Source organism: Pristis pectinata, chromosome 29, assembly GCF_009764475.1.
Source record: "Pristis pectinata isolate sPriPec2 chromosome 29, sPriPec2.1.pri, whole genome shotgun sequence".
In the NCBI taxonomy this organism is placed as follows: domain Eukaryota; kingdom Metazoa; phylum Chordata; class Chondrichthyes; order Rhinopristiformes; family Pristidae; genus Pristis; species Pristis pectinata.
In genome coordinates, this window is record NC_067433.1 from 4,699,483 (window position 1) to 4,717,159 (window position 17,677).

Sequence of the window (17,677 nt, forward strand, 5' to 3'; positions counted from 1 at the left end):
GGGGATGAGGGGGAGAGGGATGGGGATGAGGGGATGAGGGGGATGAGGGGATGAGGGGGAGAGGGATGGGTGATGAGGGGGATGAGGGGGAGAGGGATGAGGGGGATGAGGGGATGAGGGGGAGAGGGATGGGGATGAGGGGATGAGGGGGAGAGGGATGGGGATGAGGGGATGAGGGGGAGAGGGATGGGGGATAAGGGGGATGAGGGGGATGAGGGGATGAGGGTAACCCCGGCCGTGTCTATGGGCGAGGGAGGATGACATCAGCCGAGCCGGGAGAGAGCGGCGGCCGGGAGGGGCCGAGGCTGCAATGAACAATGCTCCGACTCTCCGCCCCCCGCTCAACATGGCGCAAAACTGCGGTGCGGACGAGCAGCGGAGCTGCCGCTGAGCGGTGCCGGACGCCGGGCGAGTCATGTCCCGCTGGGTCCCGAGCCGCCGGGACAAGTACGGGGTCGGTGAGTGGAGGACGGGACGGGGGGTCGGTAACTTCCCGCAATCGGACGCTGCCCAACTTCCCGCAACTCGCTGCCGTCCCGTCCCTTCAATCCGCACGGACTGCGCCGCAAAGTCCCGGGTACAGCCCGTTCCCAGCGGGACGGGGCGGACAGGGAGCTCCGACCCGGGACTTCCAAACGTTCCCGTCCCGGGACACTCAGTAAATGTCCGCACACCCCCCGGGAACGGCCGGTAAACGCCCGCACACCACCCCCCCCCCCCCCGGGAGCGCCCGGTAAACGCCCGCACACCCCCCGGGAGCGCCCGATGGGCGCCCGGTAAACCTCCGCATACACCACCTGTCCACCTGGTGGGTCCCGGGTCTCTCTGACTTGTATTTGCCTCATCTGTTGTTATGGACCAAACCTGGTGGGTGCCCAGGTTGTTGGTTCTGCCTGGCTGGGAGTTTCTATGTATCGCCCCCCCCCCCCCCCATTACATGCCATGCTGTTGTTTCAAGGGCCTAACTTTGATGTAAGAATCTCGATGGTTACCACCGTGATCCAGCTGGTAAAAATGCTGCCTCACAGCTCCAGTGACCCCAGTTCAATCCTGACCTTGGGTGCTGTCTGTGTGGAGTTTGCACGCTCTCCCTGTGACCGTGTGGGTTCCCTCAAGGTGCTCCAGTTTCCTCCCACATCCCAAATTGATGCAGAATTGGGAGGCTAATTGACCGCTGTAGATAGTTCCCCAGTGCGGAGGGGAGTGGTAGAATTGGGGGCACTGGTGGGAGCGTGGGGAGATTAAGCTAGGAGAAGTGTAGGATTGGTGTAAATGAGTGGGTGGTTGATGGTTGGTGCGGACTCGATGGGCTGAATGGCCTGTTCCCATGCTGTGTGACTCTGCGACTCTGCAATGTAATCCAGTTTAAGAACATAATTGACCCAGGCACGTGTACAAGTGAGAGAGCACTGTGTTGTCACTGAGGTTAGGCAGGTAGCTATCGTCCCAATGAGCTGGTCACCAGGATTCCTGGATATCTTTCTCCCCACAGCTAAAAAGCAGGTTGGCAGTTTTATCCGTCCAAAGAGGTGAATTGACCGCTCCCCTGTCTCACACTGGCCTCTTCCCTACCTCCACTGCTTTGAAGCACTTTGGGGGAACGTGAAACACAGAGGTTGTTCAATCTTTTCAAGATAAATTAATCTTTTCATTGAGCTTTTTTCTTTTATACTCAGTGTAGGAACTGCAATTGTGGAGACTGAGTGCAGGGAGGGAGGGAGATGGGGAGGGAGGGAGAGCAAACCTTAAGGTAGTAAATGTGATCCCTGGGACTGGGGTGAGAGGTCACTGCCTGTGAACCAGGGTAGCACAGTGTGAAGATGGGACTTTGAATCAGCCGCAGGTAGAACATTAGGGGTGAGGTCCATGATTTCTTCACCGGACTCAGTCAGGCATCCTTGCTGGTCACAACCTGTCCACTGTGGGTGCTGCCAAGTCCCATTGAAGACCTCACACAGAGGTTGAGTGTCTCAAGGTCTGATTCAGCAGCTGAGGGAGGGACTAGGTGGTAATCAGGAGGAGGTGGAGGACTCCTTCCCTCCTGTGCCGCCAGCTCTATGTGTTGACCATGGGACCAGATGTCGCTGGAACCGGTACTGTGTCTACTTGTCTGTGGGGCAACCCACCAAACTTGGACAGCTGCCCCCAGATGTGGATGGGAAGGGCATTCCAAGGTCACCTAAGCCAGGAACGATGGTGCCCCGTCTGAATCCCTCGATCCCTACAATCTTGTTCTTTCACAGCAGCTGTTGAAACAACTGAGTGTCTTACCGGGTCATTTCGGAGGGTTCAAGGGTCAATCACTGCCTGTGGGTCACGTATTGGTCAGACTAGGTCAAGATGGCGAATTTCCTTCCTGGAACGGTATTGGTGGTTTTGTGGTTGCCACTGAGATTAACTCTTTCGAATTGGTGAAGAATGTAGACTTCTACTTGAGGTCTGACGCGAGGAGGATTCACTGGACAGGGATGGTCTCTGTCCCGGCACCGTCCACTCAATACTTCCCAAACCTGTCCCTCTGTCACTACCCTGCTGTCTCAAGTCCTGGAGCACAATCTTATTTGCAATATTTAATACTTTATTGCATTAGAGCATTGTGTGCAGTCCTGGTCACCCAGCTATAGGAAGGATGTCCTTAATCTGGAGAGGGTGAAGAAACGATTCACAAGGATGTTACTGGGATGGGAGGGCTCGAGTTACAAGGAGAGACTGGATAGGCTGGGACTTTTTTCCCTGGAGTGAAGGAGCCTGAGGGGTGACCTTATAGAGGTTTATAAAATGATGAAGGGCAGAGATATGGTGGATGGTCGCAGTCTCCTTCCCGGGGTCGGGGAGTCTGAAACTAGAGGGCAGAGGTTTTAAAGTGAGAGGGGAAAGATTTAAAGGGGACACGAGGGGCAACTTCTTCACACACACAGGGTGGTGGGTATATGGAACGAGCTGCCAGAGGAAGTGGTTGAGGCAGGTACAATTGCAATGTTTAAAAGGCATTTCAACAGATACACAGATAGGAAAGGTTTAGAGGGATAAGGGACAAACCCAGGCAAATGGGATTAGCTGAGGTAGATACCTTTGTCGGCATGGATGAGTTGGGCCGAAGGGCCTGTTTCCCTGCTGTATGAGTCTGACTCCATGGTAGATAGTTGGAATCTTTTCCTCTTAATAGAAGTATACAGAGACTCATAGAGTCATACAGCACAGAAACAGGCCCTTCGGCCCAATTCGTCCGTGCCGACTGTGTTGCCCAGCGAGCTGGTCCCATCTGCCCAGGTTTGGCCCATAGCCCTCTGAACCTCTCCAATCCATGGCTTTCAAACGTTGCTAATGTGCCCGCCTCAACCACCACTTCTGGCAGCTCATTCCAAATACGCACGATCCTTTGTGTGAAGAAACTGCCCCTGATGTCCCTTTTAAATCTCTCACCTCTGATCTTAAACCTATGCCCCCTTGTTTTTTAGCACCCCCTCCCTGGGAAAAAGACTGTGTGCTTTCACCCTGTCTATACCCCTCATGACCTTATACACCTCTATCAGGTCACCCCTCAATCTCCTATGTTCCAGGGAATAAACTCCTAGTCTACACAACCTCTCTTTGTAAATCAGGCCCCCAAGTCCAGGCAACATCCTGGTAGGAGGTTTACTCTAAGGGGTAAAATGTTTAGACGGGACCGGAGGAAGAGTTTTCTCCCCCAGAGGGTGGTTGGAGTGTGGAACACAATGCCTGAGGGGGTGGTGGAGGCAGAGAATCTCACAACATTTAAGAAATATCTTGATGAGCACTTGAATCACTGAAGGATCAGAAGACTATGGATCAAACGCTAGACAATGGGATTAGTGCAGAAGGATATTTAGAATCATAGAACGTAGAACACTACAGCACAGTACAGGCCCTTCGGCCCACAATGTTGTGCCCACATTATATCCTGCTCTAAGATCTATCTAACTCTTCCCTCCCACACAGCCCCCTATTTTTCTATCATTCATGTGTCTATCTAAGAGTCTCTTAAATGTCCCTAATGTATCTGCCCCCACAACCTCTGCAGGCAGTGCGTTCCACACACCCACCACTCTCTGTGTAAAAAAAAAACTTACCCCTGACGTCCCCCTTATACCTTCCTCCAATCATCTTAAAATTATGCCCCCTCATGTTAGCCGTTGTTGCCCTGGGAAAAAGTCTCTGACTGTCCACTCGATCTATGCCTCTTATCATCTTGTACACCTCTATCAAGTCAACTCTCATCCTCCTTCTCTCAAAAGAGAAAAGCTCTAGCTCGTTCAACCTATCCTCATAAGACCTGCTCTCCAATCCAGGCAACGTCCTGGTAAATCTCCTCTGCACCCTCTCTAAAGCTTCCACATCCTTTCTATAATAAGGTGACCAGAACTGAACACAATTCTCCAAGTGTGGTCTGACCAGATTTGGGGGCTGGCATGGACAGGGTGGGAGAGAGGTAATATTTCTCGACTGTGTGCCTACTACCACAGAGCCAAACTGGTTCTGTTCCATTCTACAGACAGATCACCCTAACCTCTCTTTGAGTTCGAGAGTCATGAAGTTATATTGCAGATTTATAAAACTCTGGTTAGACCACATCTGGAGTATTACATTCAGTTCTGGCTGCCCTGTTATAGGAAGGATGTGGAGGCTTTGGAGAGGGTTCAGTAGAGGTTTACCAGGATGCTGCCTGGATTAGAGGGCATGTGCTATAAGGAGAGGTTGGACAAACTTTGGTTGTTCTCTCTGGAGCGGCGGAGGCTGAGGGGAGACCTGATAAAGCTTTATAAGATTATGAGATGCACAGATAGACACCCGGTATCTTTTAGGTCAATGCCTAATACTAGAGGGCATGCATTGAAGGTGAGAGGGGGAAAGTTCAAACAAGATGTGTGGGGCAAGTTTTTTAGAGAGTGGTGGGTGTCTGGAGTGCGCTGCCAGGGGTGGTGGTGGAGGCAGATAGAGGCATTTAAGAGGCTCTTAGATAGACACATGAATGTGTAGAGAATGGAGGGATGTGGACCTTGTGCAGGCAGAACGGATTAGGTGTCATTGGCTTAATTGGTTTGGCGCAACGTCGTGGGCTGAAGGGCCTGTTCCTGTGCTGTACCGTTCTATGTAGCTGTAATATTACACAGGCCCCATATGTAACCATCTGTGTGCAGGGAAGGAAAGCAGGATGTCAAAAGTACAACCACAAGATGTAGAGTTTCTCAATGATGGAAGGAAGGCTGCAGACACAGTCCGGAGCAATGAACACGGCTCTCCCTCATGAGCTGCTTTAGAACAGAGAGGCTCTACGTGAACACAGAGCCTGAAGATCACACCGTGCGGTATCGTGCGTGTGTATGTGTGAGATTAATCAACAGCCGTGAGGTGATGTTGCAGCTCTACAAAACTCTGGTTAGACCACACTTGGAGTATTGTGTTCAGTTCAGGTCACTCATTATAGGAAGGATGTGGAAGCTTTAGAGAGGGTGCGGAGGAGATTTACCAGGATGCTGCTTAGATTGGAGAGCATGTCTTATGAGGAAAGGTTGAGCAAGCTAGGGCTTTTCTCTTTGGAGTGACTTGCTAGAGGTGTATAAGATTATGAGGGGCATAGACAGTCAGCACCTTTTCCCCAGGGCGGCAATAGCCAATACCAGAGGACGTCAATTTACGATCCGAGGAGGAAAGTTTAGGGGAGATTTTTTTTTACAGAGTGGTGGGTGCCTGGAACGCACTGCCAGGGGTGGAGGTGGAGGCTGATACAACATGGAAATTTAAAAGACTCTGAGATAGGCACGTGGATGTAAGAACAATGGAGGGTTATGGGCTGTGTAGGAGGGAAGGGTTACATTGATCATGGGGTAGGTTTATGGTTGGCACAACATCGTGGGCCAAAGGGCCCGTACTGTGCTGTACTGTTCAATGTTCTACGTAGTCCAAGAGTTGGAGGAGGACATTCAGCCCATCCTGTGATGTGGGCTGTGTCAACGAGTGACCTGGTTGCCCCCACCCTCCTGCTCTGTCCCCGACCCTCACGAGGTTTTGCCGTTTCTCCAATTCCCCTTTTGTGCAAGTTCCTGTCGAACCTGCTTCCACCTCTGGCAGCACGTGAACCACAACACACCAGTGGCGCAGCGGGTAGAGCCGTCGCCTCACAGCTCCAGAGACCCTGGTTCGATCCCGACCTCTGGCACTGTCTGTGTGGAGTTTGCACGTTCTCCTTGCGACCGCACAGGATTCCCCCGGGTGCTCCGGTTCCCTCGCACATCCCAAAGGTGTGCAGGTGGGTTGGTTCATCAGCCGGTGTACGTGTGATAGAACCAGGATTGGACACAAGATTCCGGGGGGGGTGGGGGGGGAGCAATCTTCCCTTCCGTCATGAAATCAGTGGGATCTCGTTGTAGAAGGAGGCCATTTGGTCCATCAAGTCAATGGCATCTATCCCACTCCCCCACTTACTTCCCTGTAACCTCATCTCTCTCACATTCCCATCAACTCCACCCTGACCGTCCTGGCCCTGCCCTTCCCTCAACTGAGGATCATTTACAGTGGCCAGTTAGCCTGCCAGCGGTGGGGTGTAGGGCAGGAGGGGCTATGAGCCTTAACCGGGGCTTGTTGCCCTCTCACTGCAGCTGTCTGTTACAGAGGCAGCAGGGAAATTGCTGCTTCCGAAGTCCACTGTAACCAGGTGTAGAGTCATAGAGCACAGAAACAGGCCCTTCGGCCCAACTTGTCCATGCCGACCAAGATGCCCACCTAAGCTAGTCCCGTTTGCCTGCCCTTGGTCCTGATCCCTCTTTTCCTATCTATATACTGATCCAAATGTCTTTTGAATGTCGTTATTGTACCCACTTCAACCACTTCCATATATGCACCAGCCTCTGTGTGAAGAAGTTGCCCCTTGGGTCCCTTTTAAATCTCTCCCCTCTCACCTTAAAACTGTTCCCTCTAGTTGTTGGTTACCTTTCCCTGGGAAAATGGACTGTGCATTCACCCTACCTGTGCCCCCCCCCCATGATATTCTACGCCCCTATAAGGTCACCTCTCAGTCTCCGACACAAGGAATAAAGTCCTAGCCTGCCCAACCTCTCCCTATAATTCAGGTCCTCGTTTCTTGACGTGCCCAGCTCCTGGCCGTTCCCAGTGCTCTGGATGGCAGATTATCCCGTGTCAGGCGATGCAGGGAGTTGGGAGAAAGGGAGGAAGAGCTTGCAGGAGCGTCCAAGTGCTGGGAGTTTCTGCTTCAGGGACGTCCTCAACCTGAGCAGCCGTTACAACACTGGAAGGGGAAGTTTCTCCATCTGTAAATTTCTAAAATGAGAAAGTTAAAACAAGGTTTTTAGAGTGGAATGCAGAACCTACAGCCTTGCACATATCCTGAGTTCAGTCTGGTCGTTGTGAGGTGCAGAGGAGGAGTTTGGAGAAACTCATTGTGGTCGCCTTGAAATTCCTTTCTCCAAATAAACTGAAACACAAGAGACTGCAGATGCCAGAAATCTGGAGCAACACACAGAGGAGCTCAGCGGGTCAGGCAGCATCCGTGGAGGGAGATGAGGAGATAGCTGGTATAATGAGGTGGAGGGAAGGGGTGGAGCAAGAGCTGGCAGGTGAGAGGTGGATCCAGGTTGGGGGGGGGGGGGGTGATAGGTGGATCCAGGTGGAGGGGGGGGTGATAGGTGAGGGAGGGGGGAGAGTGGGAATGATAGACAGGTTATCTCCCCTCTTTCTCTCTGGTCCTGATGAAGGGTCTCGACCTGAAACGTCAACTGACCATTTCCCTCCACAGACGCTGCCTGACCCGCTGAGTTCCCGTGGCGTTTTATGTGTTGCTCGTGATAAACCGAGACAGTTTTGCGTAATGTCCCCGTCGCTATAGCGATTTGAATAACTACTGTTATTGGTCACTGAGGTGAAAGTCAACCATGCTTTTGGATGCAATGTAGAGGTGGTAGGGTTCAGCTTGTGACCCTGCGCACAAGGTGCCCATTGTACACTGTGCACAGCAAGATCCCACGATCAGCAGCATGGCCTAGATTAAGGGCCAGGATACCGAAAGAGGGCCTCGTGTTAACGTCTCATCCGAATGGAGGCCCCTCTGCCGGTGCAGCACTTCCTCAGCACTGCACTGGGAGATCAGGTCTGGGGAATGGGAACCAAAGATGTTGGAAACACTCAGCAGATCAAGCAGCGTCTGTGGAGAGAACAGAGTTAACTTCTCAGGTCGAAGACCCTTCCTCGAATCTCTGGTGTCAGGATCCAACCACGAACCAGCTGATTCAGAAGGGCAACAACCAAAGTACGAGGCCGGTGCCCCAGCCTCCGTTTAATCCCCGACAAATATTACCTGCCGGTTGTCAGCTTCTCTCTCTGGGATCTTGCTGTGTATAGTTTGTGGCTCTGTTTCCCAGTGTTCCAAACGAACGTCATTGTTCAAAACTCTGTTGGATGTCTTGGGGTTGGGGAAGGTGCGATTGGAATTGATTGGTAAATTGGTTTATTATTGTCACATGTACCGAGATACAGTGGAAAACTTTTACTTGTGTGCCTTTTGGACAGATCACTCCAAACATGAGTACACCGGGATAATACAGAAGTAAAACAATAAGGATGCAGAATATCGTGTCACAGTCGCAGAGAAAGTGCAGTGCAGGCGGACAATAAGGTGCAAGGCCATGACGAGGTAGATTGGGAGAGTTCATCTTTATCATTATAAAAGATCCATTTAAGAGTCTTATAACAGCGGGATAGAAGCTGTCCTTGGGCCTGGTGATACATGTTCTCAGGCTTCTGTATCTTCTGCCCGATGGGAGGGGGGAGAAGAGAGAATGTCCGGGGTGGGAGAGGTGATTGATTATGTCGGCTGCTTTCCCGAGTCAGTGGGAAGTGTAGACAGAGTCCGTGGAGGGGAGGCTGGTTAGTGTCCACAACCCTCTACAGTTTCTTGCAGTCCCGGGCAGAGCAGTTGCCGTACCAAGCCGTGATACATCCAGGTAGGATGCTTTCTGTGGTGCCTCTGTAAAAATTGGTGAGGGTCATCGGGACGTGCTGAATTTCCTGAGCCTTCTGAGGGAAGTAGAGGTGCTGGTGTGCTCTTTCAGTGGGGAGGGGGAGCTGAACGGTGAGCTCAGACTGCAACCATCCCCGTCTGCGCTGCCTACTGTTGTCAATCAGTCAGGCCTGTAATCAGTCACTCCCTGAGCCCGACCCCCCCCCCCCCCTCACTCCCTGAGCCCGCGCCCCCTCACTCCCTGACCTCCAGCACTCCAGGTTGAGTGACTTTGGCCCCTGAGAAGGAGCAGCGACCAAGCTGCCCTGCCACCGTTCTCGAGGACCGGGTGTCGGGTTGCTCACAGGCAGCCGGTGAGGGGAACCCAGGCTGCAGCTGACCGAGTGCGGAGGGGGAGTGAACAACGGGAACTACAGACGGGAGAGGATCACCGGCGTAATGTTAGCCCGGCCGCAGCCCGAGGCCAGACAGGGAACTGGATGGGACTGAAAGGACCCTCCCTGTCTCTCGCTCTTCACAGAGGATATTGGGGTCAAAGGGCAACCTTGACCTCTGGCTGTCACCAACGGGTTCAAAGCCAGCAGTGTCAGGTTCCAGTAGAGAGGCAGCTGGAGTCTTTTATTTTATTATTCCAAAATAAACTTTATTCATCATTAAAAAAAAACTATATACAATCATAAAGCAGTGCAAACCTTTACATTTGTGTACCGATTAATCATTAGTGTTACCTTTTTAGAAAGAACCACAGCACCAATGCCGCTTGTGTGGCTGCCTGGGGTGATACCCCAATCCCATACTTACAATATTTAAGGAGCTTGACCCCACCCCTCCCTCTCCTGCAGCGGTGTCAGGTTCCAGTAGAGAGGCAGCTGGAGTCATGCGGGATGATCCCTGGCACTAGAGCAGAGGTCCTGTCCTGCCTCTGATGTTCATGGAGGTACCCGTCTCCCTGCCGCCTCCTGCCAACAGTGGCTCCACCAACATTGCCCATGTCCCCACACCAAGCAGGCAAGCAGAACATTAGAGACCTACAGCACGGAAACAGGCCCTTCAGCCCACCGAGTCTATGCTAACCATCAAGCACCCATTTGCACCAATCCCACACTAATTCCCTTTATTCTCCCCACATTACCATCAACACCCCCCGGAGTCAACCACTCACTCGCCCGCCAGGGGCGATTTCCAGCGGCCAGTTGAACCTACTGATCCACATGTCTTTTTGGGACGTGGGAGGAAACCGGAGCCCCTGGGGGGAAACTATGCCACGCAGTCACAGGGAGAACTTGCAAACTCCACGGGGACAGCGCCGGAGGTCAGGGTCGAACCCAGGTCGCTCAGCTGTGAAGAACCACCGTGCTGCACCTCTCACCACCTCTGCAACAATCTCCGACCTTGACCTTGTGATAATATCTTGTCCCTGTGGCTGATTTGTACCACTCCATCATTGGATCCACAGTTCAGGAATTCCTTCCCTCTCCTTCCTCCTCTGAGTTATTCCCCTGGGCCTCTCCTGTTCACCAAACACTTGGACATGTCTAGTAGTATCTCATGGCAAAGGATATTCTCTTGATAAAGGAAGAAATTGGGAAGATCTGGGGAGTACAGCAGGCAGAAAAGGGACTGAACGGCCTTGCCAATGCTGTACTGCTCTGCGGGACTTGTTAACATTCCTGTGTAGTCCCATGCAGTACTGTTTAAATGCAAGAAGACTAGACCCCAGCCATAACCTTTGGTTGTCCCTCCCTGTCCCAGACTGAGCAGGAGCTTCTCCTCAACACCAAAGGTCATCAGTACGTTGACCCCAAGAGGCAGTTACTGAGACGAGACATGGAACAGGGCATGTGCTAACTCTCGGCCCCTGCTGCCCCTCCACCCTCCTCGAGTTGAGGAGGATGGGGGCGAGGACCTCGGTATTGTCTGAGTGCTCAATGATGCAATAGTGATTGGGTCACTTCTGCCAGTCAGGAGGACTAGAGGGCAGGCACGGTAGTGTAGCGCTTAGTGTAATGCTATTACAGCGCCAGCGACCCGAGTTCAATTCCGGCTGTTGTCTGTAAGGAGTTTGTACATTCTCCCCGTGTCTGTGTGGGTTTCCTCCGGGTGCTCCGGTTTCCTCCCACATTCCAAGGACGTACAGGTTAGGAAGTTGTGGGCATGCTGTGTTGGCGCCAGAAGCGTGGTGACACTTGCGGGCTGCCCCCAGAACACTATGCAAAAAGATGCATTTCACTGTATGTTTCGATGTACGTGTGACTAATAAAGAAATCTTATCTTAATGGTCCATGCCTGTGATTGGGGTCAGAGTGTGGGCTTCTGAGGCAAATTGACTACCCTCTGTGAGATGAGATTCTACTACCTCTCATTCTTAAATGATTGCCTCTTCATCTTGTGGCTGTAACAGAAAGAGAACATGCTGGAAACACTCAGCTGGTCAGGCAGCATCCGTGGAGAGAGAAAGAGTTGAGGTTTCAGGTCAAGGGCCCTTCCACAGGACTGGGGAGGAGACAAGAAGCTGCAGGGAGTTTGAGGGAGAGGGAATGTCTCTGATAGGGTAAAATCCATGGGGATAACAAGGTTGTCGGATCACAGACTGAATGGGACCGGTAGGGAATGAGAACGTAGACAAAAGAATGTAGAGTCATCGAGCAACGCAGCACAGGTACAGACCCTTCGGCCCATCCAGTCCATGCTGACCACGGTGCCCACCCAGCTAGTCCCAATTTCCTGCGTTCAGCCCATATCCATCTAAGCCCCACCCCTCCGTGTACCTATCCAAGTGCTTCTTAAATGATCCTTTTGTTCCTGCCTCACCCATTTCCTCTGGCAGCTCGTTCCATACACTCACCACCCTCTGCGTGAAAAAGTTGCCCCTCAGGTCCCTTTTAAATCTTTCCCCTCTCACCCTAAACCTATGCCCCCTAGTTTTGGACTCCCCTACCCCTGGGGAAAAGACTGTTACCCTCCACCTTATCTCTGCCTCTCAAAATTTTAAACATTTCTTTAAGGTCGCCCCTCATTCTCCTAAGTTCCAAGGAATTAAAACCTCGCCTGGCCAACCTCAGGCCCTCGAGTCCTGGCAACATCCTCGTAAATCTTCTCTGCGCTCTTTCCAGTTTAACCAGGTCTTCCCTACAACAGGCTGACCGACACTGTACTCCAAGTGCGGCGTCACCAACGACTTGTACAACTGCAACATAATGTCCCAACTCCTGTACTCATTGTCCTGACTGATGGAGGCCAGCGTGCTAAACGCATTTATCATCACCCTGTCTACCTGTGATGCTGCTTTCAATGAGTAGAATGTAGGAGTTGCAAAGTGCAGAGCCGGAAGATATGCCCGGCGGGAACATCCCACCTCCCCGTGGTTTTACAAGCTTCTTTTGACTCCATTCCCTGTCTGACGAAGGGTCTTTGACCTGAAGCGTTGACTCTGTTTCTCTTCCCGCAGATGCTGCCTGACCCGCTGAGTGTTTCCAGCATTTTCTGTTTTTATTTTTAGATTCCCAACATCCATGGTCTCTTTGGTTTTTCAGCATGTAACTATGTCCCCTTGTTCATGACTCTCCTACAAGTGGAAACATCTCAACATCTCTGTCACACCTCTCTGGGATCTTATATGTTTCAATAAGGTCACCTCTCTTCTAAGCAATGAATACAGGCCCAACTATTGTAGCTGTTTGTGATAGGATACCCTTATCCCAGGAATTAGCCTATGGGATCTCTCCTAGACTGCCTCCAATGCCAGTATATCCCTCCTTAAATAAGGAGACCAAACTGCACACAGTTCTCCATGTGTGGCCTCACCTGCAGCCTGTACAGTTGTAGCTTCTGTACGTCTAAACTACAACCCCCTCTCTAACTTTAAGACATTCTTTATATCTACATCTCTTGTGTGACTCACGGTTAAATTTAGTCTGATAATGGAAAGAGGAATAACCTTGGGATGTTTTTGTTCTGTAAAGAACTGGAATAGAAGTCAACTGGTGCTGTTTGGTAGCAAGGAACAAAGTGGTTAAACACTGAAATAGTAAACTGTCTTGGAAGCTGGTGAGCTAAATGGAGTTTTATCTGTGTAGGTACCAGACGAGGTCAGAGCTCTTGGAGAGATAGCTGGCTAGCTCAGCGAGATCATTCCAATGCAGTCGTTCAGGAAATAAATATATCTTTTTCTCCAAATCCAGTAAAGGCTGTCTGAACCAATGGTTAGGATTCAGAAACACTTGTACAATGTCTGGGTGATGTTGACAGATCCCGTAACGCTCCCAGGGAGATGTCAAAGTAACAGCAACAGAGAGTGCATTGCTCCCTAGAAATTCCATCACACAACTCCCCATAAACTCAACAAAAATCAAAAAAAATGGCAGATGCTGGAAATCTGAAATACAGCCGAAAACTCTAGAGAGATTTCAGCAGGTCAGGCAGCATCTGTGGAGACAGAAACAGGATTAATGTTTCAGGTCAAGGAACTGGGCAAGAGTTAGTTTTAAGTTCCAGTTCAGGGTGAGTTTATTGTGATATGCGCAAGGATATGTATGCACAGATGCAATGAAAAACTGACCTCCTGCAGCATCACAGGCACATAGCATTGGAGACACAACATTCAAAAGAAAAACATTAAATTATACAAAAATTATCTTAGAAAGAACACAATTAGAACAAAGTTTCAGAGAAGGCGGGGGAGGAATGGATAGGACAAAGGCAAAATGTGTGGTGGGTGAGGCCAAGGTTGCAGTGGGGATAAGTTGTTGGGGTCATCTGGTCAATGGATTAATGGGGGCATTTAGAGAGTGACGAGTGAAAGAAGATGCGAAGTGTGGGGACATGCCCAGCAGGTCAGGCCGTGTGAATAGAGAGAGGAAACTGAGCCAATATCACAGAGAGATGACTCACAGAAGAAGAGGCCAGTTGTGATGCAGACAGAGGAAATGAGTTACCTGAAGTTGTAGAGTTCGATATTGAGTCTGCAAGTCCGCTATGTGCCCAGACAGAAGGTGAGGTGCTGTTCCTCGAGTTTGCGTTGGGCCTCACTGTGACAGCGTAGGAGATCACAGAGTGGGAATGGGATGGGCAACTAAAGTGGCAGGCAATGAGAAGCTCAGGGTCACCCCTGGATACTGAACACAGGTGCTCCACAAAGAGGTCACCCAACCCCCGTTAGGTTTCTCTAACGCAGTGGAGGCCAGCACCCAATGCAGTAACTGGATTGGAAGGAATTGCTGCTTCACCCGGATGGGTCCCTGGATGGTGGGAAGGGAAGAGGTAAAAGCACAGGTGTTGCAGTGCCTGGGAAAGTGCCCTAAGGCAAGTTTGGCAAAGGACAGAAGAACGAACTAGGGATCTGTTGAATGCAGAAGCTGACACTTTTTTTTTCCATCTGATTTTCTCCTCTGATGAGACTTCCCACAGAGCTGGCTCTGAAATGTCTTCCTCCATATAAGTTATGGCTTACCCTCAACCACATTACACAGAGCTCTTGACTGCGTCTCATCCATTTTCCACACCTCTGCTCTCACTCCCTCTCCTCCTGGATAGAGGAAGGATAGAGCTACCCCAGTCTTTGCCTTCCACCCCACTCAGCCTCTGCATTGTGGCTCTTCGCAAACTATTGTTAGATTGGGACAGAGGGCAGTCTGGTGTCTGTGCACCTGTGGCAAACATTTAAATTCATCAACGTTCTTAAGAATTCATACAAATGTTAAATAAATAAAACTGCTTCGAGGAATAGATCCCAATCTGTCCCACAAATTGTATTTCATCCCAAGTCTCTGCACAATGGTGCAATACTGCACCTGCTGTCTCACAGCTCCAGAGACCCAGGTTCAATCCTGACCTCCGGCGCTGTCTGTGTGGAGGTTGCATGTTCTCCCTGTGACTGTGTGGGTTTCCGCCAGGTGCTCTGGTTTCCCCCCCCATGTGTCTAAGATATGCGGGTTGGTAGGTTAACTGGATGCTGTATATTACCCCTAGTGTGGAAATGAGGGGTAGAATCTGGCGGGAGTTGATGGGAATGTGGGGGAAATAAAATTGGATTAGTGTAGGATTGGTATAAATGGTTGCTTGATGGTCAGCACAGACTCATTGGGCCGAAGGGCCTGTTTGCACGTTGTGTCTCTCTAAGACTTTCTATGATTCTCACAGCAAGCTGTATGTAGCAACTTTAATATAGCAACAAGAAAATCACAGGAGCAGTTATCGATTGGATGCAGCCAGATTTGGAGACATCAGGGTGATAGCCAAAGGAATGGCCAAAGATCTTACAGAGGATCTTAGAACCAGACAGACAAAGAGGCGGAGAGGTTTGTGGAGGGATTTGTTGTCAAAGTACCCGGGACACGATGTGTGAGACAAAGGGAAAACACACAACCGCTGTTTGTTTAGAGTGGTTGAAAGAGAGAGACAGCACAGTCACTGGGAGACAGGGATTGCGAGCATGTTGTACACACTGACGGTAAAAGAGGAAAGTCACGTCAGCACTAACTGATCGCACAGGCTCCAGGGCAGGGATGGTCCATCAGTTGGGGCACTGAGCAGACGCAGAATAGAGGGCACAGTCCAGGGGCACTGACCAGGCACAGAACAGAGGACGCAGTCCAGGGGCACTAACCGGAGGTGGGAAACGGGCTTCTGATCTGCTGCAGGGTGTGATCTGCAAGCTGGCACACTCATCGGGTTCTGAGCTCAGTGTGCAATGTCCTGTGTGAGGGGCAGTGCTCGGGGCAGAGCTGAGGGCGTTGTCTGAGGAGTATTGACCAGAGCACTGACCAGGGCCAGAGGTGGGGGCAGTGACTGACCAGGGGCAGAGGTGGGGGCAGTGACTGAGCAGGGCACTGACCAGGTATCCTGGGGGTGGGAGGCTGCACCCAGAACACTTGTCCAGAGCAGGGCCGTGGGCACGGATCGATGGGGTGGCGGCAGCTCTGTGGGGTTCCGGCCAGGAGTTGGTGTAAGTGGGAAGAGTTGCCTGGTTCCATCCCACTCCTGAGCAGCCGGGGATCCCCAGAGGGAACCTGGTCCTCAGTTACACAACATTAGAACAAAGGTTATGGCAGCCTATTCCACTGTGGCGTGCATCCCTCTGATCTTCAGCACTTACTGTTGGCTGCACCAACCACTCCACCCGCGCCCCCCCCCCCCCCCCCCCACCCAGCGCTGGTGCAGACCTGGACCCTGGCCCATCTCGATCTCATTTGCTCAGTTCGATGAAGCCAACGGAGGCTTCAGAAAGTCCCGATCAGAGTCTGGAGCCCAGTCACTGAAGACAGTGAAAGACAGTGTGAGATTAGACCTACACTTTCCCAATTGAGGGTGTCTGCCAGATATTTTGGGACTTGAATAGGGGATAGCTCCCCCCACTCTCTCCCTCCTCCCCCCATCTGTCTCTCTCCCTCCCCCTCCCCCTCAGCATCCTGCTGACTCAGTCAGTGAGAGTACTGTCACCACACACCAGCCAGTTCTCCCACCAAGGTTACAAACGAGAATTTTCTTAGCAACAGTGAAAACAACAGCTCACATTGCGGCTGCAGAAGTGATAAAGAGCCGGGAAGAGTGGAGGAACGGCTGCCTGTGTTTACAGAACATGGTGGAAAATGGGACATCGTGAGCCAGTACATTCCATTTCTTTCTTATCAGCATCTTGGAATATTTGCCCCCACGTAAGGAAGCTATCTCCTATGGTCAGGGTTGGCAGAACCTGGGGTCCAGGATCTGCTGTTGCAACCTTTGGCTTTTGGATTTCCATTGTCTTTGTTTCACAGCTTCACGGGAAAGGAAAGGGTTGAAGCTCATGCTGCAGCCTTGAAGTGTTGTCACTGCTCTGGAAACCTTGGCAGGCAGTTTGGACGCAGCAAGGTCCCACAACACGACCACGGCCAGAGAGTCGGTCCAGTGGTCGATTGCCCCACAGAAGGGGGAGAAAGTGGGGACAATAATTGCAGAATTCAAAGAATTCAGTTTTGAGTTTATTGTCAGGTGCACAGGTCCACAGGTGCAATGAAAATCTTGCAGCAGCATCACAGGCAGACAGTACAACAGCTCTGGGCTAACCAATGTTTTATAAAGTTGTACCATAACCTCCCTGCTCTTCCATTCTGTGCCTCAGCTAATGAAGGCAAGTATCCTCTACGCCTTCTTCACCAACCTATCTACCTGTGCTGTCTGCTTCAGGGATCCTTGGACTTGTACACTTTGTTCCTTGATGCTCCCTAAGGCCCCACCATTTATTGTGTGTGTGTGTGTGTGTGTGTGTGCGTGTGCGTGTGCGCAACCATTCCAGGGTCACCTGCAGATCAGGTGTGAACTGACCAATGGGACTCCTCCCTGCTCTCCGCACCATGATCTAACCCTTCCCCACCCCAACCTGCCCCTCTATGCCTCTCCCAGTGGGAACCTCCTCCCACCTACAACCCCCCAATAGCATGACCACCCCCCCCACCCCCAATCTTATCTCTCCGTCCTCTCGTTGGAGCCCCAACCCCCACCTCTGTCTCTCTGCTTCCCGCACCAGACGTTTCAAGGTTCCCCCTTCAGTGACCCCGACAGCTGGTTGTTGCTGGGTTCTGGTGCTGACACAGTTTGCCCCGAGGATTGTTCGCTGAACTCAGCCAGGGAGAAGGGAGAAGTCGTTGGTCAGATCCCACGCTCCGGGATAGATCCAAACACAGGCCAACTGGATGGGGTCTCAGGTCA

General features: G+C 51.4%; 1 protein-coding gene across 3 annotated transcripts in view; it reads left to right on the forward strand.

Moving 5' to 3' along the window:
• Positions 1–311: 311 nt before the first annotated feature.
• dock5 (dedicator of cytokinesis 5) overlaps positions 312–17,677 on the forward strand; it is a 141,164-nt gene continuing 123,798 nt past the window's right edge. For all 3 annotated transcript variants that reach the window (XM_052040774.1, XM_052040775.1, XM_052040777.1), the window contains exon 1: positions 312–458. In XM_052040774.1, the coding sequence (XP_051896734.1) occupies positions 416–458 (43 nt within the window). In that variant the 5' untranslated portion in view covers positions 312–415. The remainder of the gene's footprint in view (positions 459–17,677) is intronic.